This window comes from Puntigrus tetrazona, chromosome 8 (genome assembly GCF_018831695.1).
Source record: "Puntigrus tetrazona isolate hp1 chromosome 8, ASM1883169v1, whole genome shotgun sequence".
Lineage (NCBI taxonomy): Eukaryota > Metazoa > Chordata > Actinopteri > Cypriniformes > Cyprinidae > Puntigrus > Puntigrus tetrazona.
In genome coordinates, this window is record NC_056706.1 from 6,576,325 (window position 1) to 6,587,111 (window position 10,787).

The window sequence follows — 10,787 nt, forward strand, 5'->3', positions numbered from 1 at the left end:
TCCTTGTGTGTCAGCTTCGTTTATTAAAAACAGATTTAGGTGGAAATGAATGTTTTTAGCCCACTGTGAAATGACCTAATGAAATGCTTTACATCGATTGTATGTGCTTACACTGCCCTCTATACGCTTTCTTATGTTACTGACCGACAAAAACAAAAAAAGTTAGTTGAATGTGATGCACTTATAAACAATGCAATAGATGTAAGAAAAAAAATAAAATTCAGTATGCAAATAAAACAAGAATAGAAATATTACAATGACATTATCGCGGTCAGTTCCATTTTGAATATCGAACGTTCTATGAAATTTGAGAGAGTAGATTTTAAGTTGAATTTCTTAAAAAAAAAAAAAAAAAAAACATCTGTAAAACAAAGTATGAGTACAATCTATACACTTAGCAGTTCAACCTAAACTAACTGCAGAAAAAAAGTGGCAGAAGTGAAATCATAAACACATTCCCAGCACTCGTGCATCAGTATGTTTAAGCAAGAAGTCCTTAAAAGTTTTTTTTTTAAAGAATATGTTTTAGTAGCTGCACAAGAATGTATTCCTATCCCAGATTAATAAGCACAAATATAACACGGGTTGATTTCCTGAAAAAGTGAAAACTGCATGCTAACCAGTCTCATACAGCAACAATAGGTGTGTTCAACTTCAACTCGCCAGTGTTTTATTACCACTACGTATATATGTTTTCATAAAATTTTAACAAAGTTTTAGTAACTTTTGTCTTCAAAATTATTTTTTTTTAAATGTTTTAGATTTGAGTTTATTTAGTTTTAATTGCTTAGTAATTTAATAATACAGTGCCTGTGTAAACCATCTATAAGGTTTTTTTTTAAAATACCAATACAATTCCGTCTTTTATAATCAGTTTTATTGATAAACACATCAAAATATAATACTTAAGATATTTTTGAATGGTTATAAAAGCAATTTAGTGTTCTTTGAGTCAGTTCTCTGCAGTGCTGCCTGAAGTTAAACACACTTATTAGTTCGACCGGTAGTGCTCGGCAGGGATGATGTATTTTTGTACGCCAGAATGAGAAATGAGTTTTTAACACTGTAACACTTTCAGTCCAGCGTTCAACTGGTCTTTTGAAAAGGTTTTTGGTTAAATACCTGAAATAGGGTCTGTGGTTAACACAAGCTCAGTCAGTATATTACCATTTAGTTGAGAATTTTAGGTAACTGATATTATTTTCTGTAATAATCCACAAGCTTTGAACAAGCCGAAGAAAAAAATCCCATTGTGTTTTTGCTGAGGGAATCAGGGTCGTGCAAACTTCCAGACAGGCCTAGAAAAATACATCATCAGTGCTGCTCTCTGTGACAAGACATGGGCATTTGACCAATCAGATCGGTTAACAACAGTATTTGAACATTTCCTCAATGATGCAGATTTCACAGCTTTAGCTACTCTAAAAAATGTCAAATTTTCACTATGCTTCTAGTTTTTGTAAGCATCGATCAAGTGCTGTTGTTTCATGGTGTGTGTAATTTTTCCGCATCCGTTGCGCGTTCATTACAAGCAGAACAGACATTGTCCCTTACAGAGACACGGCTCCCTGAGGTCTGCAGGCCTGATCACCATCTCCCGCACCATCTCCACCGTCCCAAACACTGGGTAAAGCTTCTCTGTGAACCTCTCGCTGTATGTGTAGATGTGCGCACGCTTCTGGGTGTCATAGAAAGACAGCTGCCCCTCCTCGTAGTCCAGATAGACCCCCACCCTCCGCGGGATGAGTGACTGGGGCAAGGGCGTGGGCGGAGTGGTCAGGGCTTTGAGCTCGGAGCCCCGCTCCAGCCGGAGGGTCAGGTATCCGCTCTGGGCGTTCAGCGGTCTGTAGCCTTTGCAGAGAGCTGATTCTTTGGCCACCCCGAGACGCCAGTCACGGTCGCCCACTTCTACCTCCCAGTACCGGCGTCCCGACGAGAAGCCTTCAGAGCCGAGACAGCACCACCAGCCGTCGAAGCGCCGCAGGCTGGGGGGGACCTCGCGCCGCTCCAGACCGCACTGCATGCGCTTGCAGTCCCCAGACAGAAGCAGAGCAGGGTTGGCCGTCTCTGGGTCAAGGGTCACCTCCACTGTAAAACACAGCAGCACTTACATTTAGATTCATGTCTTACACACTGCATAATTTTCATGTTATAGTGTACCGCATGCATGCATAAATAGATACAATTACTTAAGAACCTTGAATCTGAGGGTGCAAGAAAATCTAAATATTGAGAAAATCGCCTGTAAAGTTGTCCAAATAAAGTCCTTAGCAATGCATATTACCGATAAAAAAATATATGTTTTGATATATTTATGGCAGTAAAATATCAGTATTTTACTATCATATATTTTACTATAAATAACAGTAGTATTTACAAAATATCTTCATGGAACAATCTTTAAAGATATTTGGTATAAAAGAAAAAAAATATTATATTTACCCCTATGATGACTTTGACCCAATTTATTTTTGCCTACAAATATACCTGTGTGATTTATGACTATTTTGTGGTCCGGGGTCATGGTCACAAACACACATAAAAATTCTCAAAACTCATACAATAATAAAATACAATAAAAGATGATATTATTACATTTAATAACATTAAACATATATTTGAATATATAAAAAATAACTTAAAAAAAACCAAAAATTATAATATTAAAACACAATAAAAACAAGAAAATTAAAAATATGTATTTTTTTTGCAAATACACTTCATAAGATATACATATACATCCTGTTAAAATGCTTTAAGATTTACACAAAATGTTTTTTATTAAAAGGATTTCTGATCATGTGACACTAAAGACTAGAGTAACAATGCTGAACTATACACAGGAATGCATTACAATTTCACAATGTATTCAAATAAGATTATTCAAATATTTTAATACTAATATTGTTTTACAGTACTTAAACGCAGTCTGCATAACTGACTTAAAAGACATGAGATCTTATCAACCTCTACACATACCTGCAGCGTCACATATCCAGTTCCACACTGAAATGAAAAGCGACATTTGTGTTACTAAATTAATATTAGAAATAACAAATAACTATTGCACTGACAGCCTTGATGACTACAGCTGCTGAATTTCAGTGTGTTTAAAATAACATTAAAATTAATTATTTGATTGATTAACCTCTCACCTATGTGTGGAATGTAGCCTGTGGAGTCTAAAAAAGATCAGATAGACAAATGATCAGTTTTCAGGTCCAATCTAATAAAACTGCTATGTGAGATATATATATATATATATATAAAATATTTTAAAAAAATTAATAATAATATTAATCTATATAAATATATATATATATATATATATATATATATATATTTTATTTATTTATTTATTTTTTTTTTTTTATTATTTATTTTTTACACACACACAGTATTGCATTCCAGAAAATACCAGACTGTTTGATTTATAAGCTTTGCATTCACTATTCTGTTTGGCGCAACAAGCGAAGCAAAAATCCCTTACAGTCATCTGTAGGTAACTATCCTTCAAAATCAATTCTGGGACATTAAAGTCATTGCCTTCTCACCGATCTTCTGGGTCTTTTGTTTTTGTACCAGCCACAGCCTTGGAATGAGCTCCTACAAAAAAAAAAAAAAATCAGTCGTTATCGATAACAGCCCGTTATCAGGTAAACTAAAAATGAAATGTGCTAATTGATGAAAAAAGTTTTCAGATGCATCCCACCTTATCCAGATGTTCCCCAAACACGACCCCTATGAGCAGCTCCACGGCCGACCGCAGATGTGACAGATGACCCCGCTTCCACTGCAGCTCCACGTCGTCCAGCGTCATCAGCACCGCCTCCCCCGGCCAGATACCGTGCTGAGAGGAAGACCAGAAGCAAGTACGTTCACGGTTTGCTCATTTGTTGCACGTGTCAAAGGCCGGTCAGTGGAGTGGTTTGTAACGAGAGCTGATACTTCACTAACGGTATTTACTGATATCGAGTTACACGCAAATAGAAAAAAAAAGGACTCTGAGAAAAGAATGAATTATTGATTAGGCACGAGAAAGGTAATGCTGTATTGAAAGGATACGTGTCCTTATAGACTTAACTGTGTGTAATTTTATCGATGTTTAAATGCTTTCTCGTATCCAGGTTAATGTGCGACAGCTAATAGCTAGACATTTGAAGGTTGACCTCCCTGAAGAGTGTTAACTCTCAGCTCTGAGATGCTTTTTCTTTTAGCATGCTTAAGAACATTCGTACACTTTAAAGAAGATTTTATCCAATGGGAAGGTTCCATTGATTTTAAGGGTTAGGGTATTCAGGGTTTTGCAGGTTTTATGTCTTTTTAAGACCAGGAAAAAAAATTGGAAAAACAATACGTCAACGTGTACACATTATATTAGCAACAACAACAACTCACTGTTTGTATTTACAGCTTTCAACAGATCTCTACTATTTTTTTATGCACTGTATTAAAAAAAAAAAAAGTATATTTTTTATTTCTATATTATTTTATTAAGATATAATCTGAGAGTTTAATTTGTGCTCCAAAGATGGACGAAGGTCTTATGTGTTTGGAACAACACGAGGATGATTAATTAGTGCGTTTTTGGGTGAACTATCTTTTTAATGAGTTTCTTTCTTCTGCTGAAAACAAAAGAAGACATTCTGAAAAATGTTGGTAACCGTTTCTGGTAGCCATTCGATAGTTTTTTTTTTTCCATACTATGGAATACAATGACTACAATGAACTGTTCCTTTAAGAGTTTTTTAAGACCTGCAGAAACCCTGGTTCCTACGCAGTATGAAGATAGTCATTATATTAAACGATAAACAATACGGTAGGGCTAATTTATACGGCTTAGCAGGCTGTGCATGTCTCTCTCGGGTCAGTCAGTGAGGTCGTTTGTAATCAACCCAGTCTAACAAGAGGATCATTGCAAGGTTAATATCTTAATTCTTAATCAGAGAGCAACCCAAGACTAATACCCTTAGAGAGAGAGTAAGATGCTTCATTTACAGCATGGATTGAAACTTATTTGCTATATAGAGGCCATTATAAACACTACCACACAAAAGCTTGTACACGCTTGATTAAATGACCCTAATTAGCAGTCATTATGCTTAAATGACTGCTTTGTAGACAAATATAAATGCATGTCTCCCTATGAATTTATTTAGCGATTTTTATTACCATTACTGTGTTCTGTATGAACGTTTTCAATACTGTTCCTGAAGTTAGATTTGACAGTGTATACGCAGATGCATCTTCCTGACCGGGTGTCTGTTGCGCTGTCCTCTGGTCCAGTCCATAATGATCCTTTTGTACGGGCCCATGTCATATTCTCCTCCCTGCTCCAGCATGCTCAGCAACTGACTCTTCCAGTCCCTCTTTTCTGGATGCAGATCAGCATAAACTTGCACGGGCGTCTCAGTATTTTCCTGCATTATGAGAAAAAAAACCAAAAACAGAAGACCTGGAATACAGCATGCAGGTTATGGACTTTTATGATTTTTTGAATACCGAATCTTTGAACTGAATCTGGCTTTGGAATGAATCTGTTGAATGTCCGACTCGTCCCTATGACAGAAAATCTTTAATAACCGCATACACTGCTCCAAATCCCTCAATGCAATTACATTTTGCAAAATACAGTATTTTTGATTCAATATCAGTAACTCTGAAAATAATTGCCTCAATAACTTGAGCCCCTTGAGCTGACATTTATGACGCAGTAACCTTTTTAATAAACAGCCCGTGTCTAACTCAAATCAATTACTTTGATTTCTCAGACGCTATGTGCTGACAACAAGCTTTTTTAAAAGTACACTAAATCCGTGAGGCGGACGCCCTGGAGCGAACTACAGCTCAAGGACACAAAAGTACTGCAGACTCTACTATAACTTAAAAACAAACCACGATTAGAGCTTGATCCTTTGAAAACTGACACAGAATTTTAAACCCTTAAGCCACTGGAGCTGTCAGTCAGCCTGATAGAAACAGACTAGCTGGTTACTATGGGGACTAGTGGCAGTTTGTGTCTAAAGAAGGATTTTTTCTAAATATAACACCAAGCTGGAACCAACCAACATCAGCCTGTAATTAAAGCCATGCAGATCCTGAGAAACAACAGCTGTCTGAAAAACTGTCTTCTGTAGAATGCAGCCAAACGAATACAGGAAATTCAGGCGACTGTATTTAGTGAACAATAGAATTTGAATCATTCAGAAATAAACTGAGAATGCTTTTGTGTCACAGTCTCGCTTAGTTTTTAAGGAACATGCCGCTTTTTTTGAAAATGGGCTCATTTTTGAACTCCTGTAGAGTTAAACAGTTGAGTTTTAGAGAGTTTTTGAATCCAATCAGTCGATCTCCGGGTCTGGCGATAGTACTTTTAGCTGTAGCTTAGCATAGATCATTGAATCGGATTAGACCGCTAGCGTCACACTTAAAACTGACCAAAGAATATGAGAAGTTATATATGCTCTCATATAGAGGAGTCGTTTTAAATAGGAAAAATATTTAAACTCTCTCGTTAATTTTAATTGTGATGCTAACGGTCTAATCAGATTCAATGATCTATGCTAAGCTACAGCTAAAAAGTGCTACCTGAATGGATAAAAAAAAAAAAGAGGGTAAAACACGAAAGCATTACCACAAGTACAATTCTAATCAATTTCACTGCTTTTATAATTGCAAAAAAAACTATGCATTTAATTTTTCAGTGTGAATTACACAAATTGTTATGCATACACATAACATACATGACATTCAAATTTCATTATAATTTTCTCATAATCTTGTGAATTTCCTCTTAAAATTCTCAGAAATCTAATAAACATCACAGAACTGCATTTTAGTCTTAAACAGGACATAAATGTGTTTAATTAGAATACATATTAACACTAGTTTGTTGTTTTCTATCTGATTTCTTTCAGATTTGTTTTCTTTTTGATTTATTATACAATTAACAAAAGCAAAAACAGCCTCTGAGACTGGCATGCACTATTCTTTTTCTGTTTTCTTTTTATTTATCACACAATTAGAAAAAACAATAGCACTGGCGCATCATTGCCCTTTGTTGGATCGCTCCGGATTAAAGCGTCTGCTAAATGACTTTTTAAATGACGATTTTTTGAAGTGCCGTTCAGTGAATTCATCCGCCCGCGATTCATTTCAGCTCAGGTTCTAACCTTCATCTCCAGGATGTTGGCGGTCTCCACAATGAACTCTTGACAGGCACGAGGAGGCCATACATCCTCTCCGGTCCAGATGTGAGCCAGAATATCTGACCTCTGAAAGACATCAGCACAAGAGCTTCCAGCAGATATACAAAATTTGAAAATGCGTGTGGACATGTATTCGATAGCTGACTACGTAGCTGGAGAAAAGCCAGGTAGAGGTACAATGCAACTACGTTTTTGTCTTACCTGACAGATTCTGTTGAGTTCTCGCGCGAGCTCCATTATAAACAGCTGACTCTCTGTTAACGGCTCTTTCTTCACATGTTTTACTCTCTTCCGCGTCTCCTGCACAGACAGTTGGGAGTTATGGAGTAACTAAGAATCGACCCAGGCTTATAACAGTAAAACTTTTTTCATGAACACCTCCACCACATCTCAAGTTTTATATTGTTACGCTACGGGCTTGACATTATTATATGGATTATAACAGCTGAGCCATTTCACAGCTAACATTTTATTTATTCTGAACACACAATATTTTCATTTAAACTTCGTAAAATAAATTGTGTTAAGAAATTATGAAATAGTATTTTAACCTTTTTCCACAAGTTTAATAGTAGTTACGGCTTGACTGGAAGTTATTATTTTCAAAATAAAACGATACAAATATTCAAATATAAATGTGATATTTTCCTTGATTTTCTTCATTCTTACATTATTCTTAGCAGGAAAAACTGTGATGAAAATAATGCACAACTAAACTAGTTATAATAAAAGTCAACTCATCTAATAGAAAAGCACATGTACTTGTAGTGATCTATTCAAATGCACACAATTACCGTGTATCATATGAAAATCAAATCGTATTTCATAATTTTTTTTATGTTCTCACAAATGTGCCTAGACTGTAAATAACTATATTCGGTATAAAAGTGACATATAAAAATGTATTGGTCACAAATGATATTTACCTTAACTTTCCTTATTTTCTTCATATGCCACATGTCTCACATTTGATTTTGTCTCATTGGTAAACAAGTATTCTACTTTATAAGCTGAAAATATTGCAGGCTGTGATGTAAATGACACCACAACAACAAAAGTTTGCTTAGATGAAAATCAACTGCGTTTAGTTGAAGTTCTGATAATATACAAGTTTCTCCAAGTTACTGAAAAAAAGTCCTCTGATGCAACAAATGAACGAATGGCCTACTGTACCTTCAGACGAAACTTGAGCTTCTTGGCCGGCTCAATGAGGAACTGAAGGCAATCTTTCATCATATTGGACAGCCTATTAGAAAATCTGAGAGAGACGGAAAGCAGAAAACAGCAAAAGTGGGAAAGAGAGTTGTTTGAGATCAGCGTAAGATGGGAGGGGTTTGCAAAAAGGCTTACTTCCAAAACTCAGCAAACTCAACACGGGCTCAAGCTGCAACAACGCATTTTTTTGATCGCTCTGCGGCTCTGCTCCGATCAGCTCATTACGACAGTGGGTCCAGGTCCAGAGAGACCCGAGGAGGCAGCGAGAGCACTTTTAATGGGTGCTCGGGGACAGAGTGGGATGCAATTGCGCTGAATCAGCCCGTCTTCTCAGCGTTTCTCCAGCACACCCACACAATCTGCCAGAGCACCTCGACACTCAGTCCATTCCTTATTCCAGCCCCAAAACTTCACAAACCCATTCTACAATGTTGAAAAACAGCTTATACACACACAACATAGCCCAAACGTCTCAGACCACTAGTGAAATGGCTTCTATTTCACATTTTCTAATTTAAAATGACACCTTTAATAACTAATTATACTACAATCATGACAATTTGAGAGACAAATGAAAATTAGAAAAAATAAATTACGAAAAAAAAAAAAAAAAAAAAGATGCAGAACTTTGAATAAGTTTAAACACACCGCACAGCTTGACCGGCCAACAAAATAAATAAATATATCAGGTTAAATGTAGTTTATTTCCTGTTTTTAGTACAAAAGAGGTCTCCTCTAAATAATGTACATTTGGGTCTACATTATGCACTGATAAAAAAAAAAAAAAATATCCACACCATATAATCACAATTTCCTAGGAAACAACACATACACTATAAAATTAAGTAAGTTCCTATATTATTTTGGTACGCTATGTTCTCTTGTTTTCTATTTGGGACAGTAGTTCAGTGTTACACCAAAGAAACTACTTCAGCTTCATTACATTTATGATGAACTATACCTGAATGAACATGGCCAGGCTGTGATAAGATTTTATAAATGATCCGCTATATTCTGAACTAAATTATGTGCTCAAAAGTAAATGCAATCATGTTCTATTTAGGCTCTAATTAACTCCTGGTACACAGATCACAAATTCCATACATTGCCATTTTTGATTAGCTATGCATGTAAAGCATATGCATGAGATAAATTAATTAATTTTGCTACCTAAACAAACCGGTGGTGTGTTTAAACTTCTTATCCTAAAACCACAAACTTTCAGACTAGAGTTCCATCCCCTCAGACCTTCAGCCTTCTGTAATGATCTAATAAGCTTTCTTTTTTTTATATAACAGAATGGACAAAAGGCATGAGCAGCAACCTAGAAACAACCCAGAACACTCAATTAACTGCTCAGCAACACCCTAGCAACCGTTCAGGCACATTAGCAACCACTCCACCAATCTGCATGAACATTAATCACACCGCACAGCCGGCTCTCTGACCGTACTCGTCAGGTTGTTGTGGTGCACACTGCAGTGCGCACTTGTTTTCATCCTGGCAGGTTGTTGGCAATGTCGCACCACGTGTCGGGTTTGAACAGGGACAGATTAAAGAGGTCCTGACAGATTCAGACACACAAACCACGTGAACGAGCACAAGGTGCAGATCTCCCGAACCCACACTGATCCTTTAAGCGAATTAAAGCAGTACAAGCCCTGCGTGTATTTTTGTGCGCGAGTGAGTAGGTGGCGTTGGATGCAAGTTAGTTTTACAAAATCTGCTCAAGAAAGACTCCTTCTTAAAAATCATGCATTTGCATTTTATTAACAATTACCGATAGTTATTATTATTAAACATTACGGTTATTAACATAGCATAATAACACGACAAATTTTTTCTCACTTAGAAAACCTAAATAATAAACTACACTTCGTCTTCCAGTAGGTTTTGCAGAATGTACGTGATTGCAGATGCAAGAAAAGCTGAAGATAAACGAAGGCGTCGTGATACGCTTCAAACTCAGAGAAGCGCAATGCAGTATGTTACGCAGGTGCGCGCGTATTCAAAAGTCATTAAACGCAGCGCGTTGACGACAGGATAAAAAAAAGTTCACTAAGACGAAAGTCACATACCTTTCCGTTAAACCTTTTGAAAAATATCCTCAGAAAGTTTTTCTACATCACAGCCTCGCGTGGCGTTCGCGCATCTCGCCGCTGGTTCTCTGAATGGCCTCGCCTCAGCAGTCGCGGCAGGAGTGCGCCGGATCTCGCGGTGACCAATCAGCTTTCACACGTCTTGGTACTTTAGTTATTAGCCTTTTGTCGCGGAGTGATTAACGATCGTGTGTTTCCGTAAGATTCCCGAACGACTCTTCGTATATTTCCGTTGCGTTTCCGAGAAAAGACGAGCGCCTTCTCC

At 36.8% G+C, this 10,787-nt stretch overlaps 1 protein-coding gene across 1 annotated transcript; it reads right to left on the reverse strand.

Annotated features, from left to right (window-relative positions):
• zgc:194990 (uncharacterized protein LOC568410 homolog) lies at positions 1-10,757 on the reverse strand. The gene is made up of 10 exons (XM_043247854.1): positions 10,502-10,757; positions 8,382-8,466; positions 7,410-7,508; positions 7,173-7,274; positions 5,256-5,420; positions 3,713-3,850; positions 3,555-3,606; positions 3,156-3,182; positions 2,980-3,006; positions 1-2,088 (listed from the first exon to the last, which is right to left on the reverse strand). The coding sequence occupies exons 2-10, from the start codon at positions 8,442-8,444 to the stop codon at positions 1,526-1,528; spliced, it is 1,236 nt and encodes a 411-aa protein (XP_043103789.1). The 5' UTR covers positions 8,445-8,466; positions 10,502-10,757; the 3' UTR covers positions 1-1,525.
• Between the last annotated feature and the right edge of the window lie 30 nt (positions 10,758-10,787).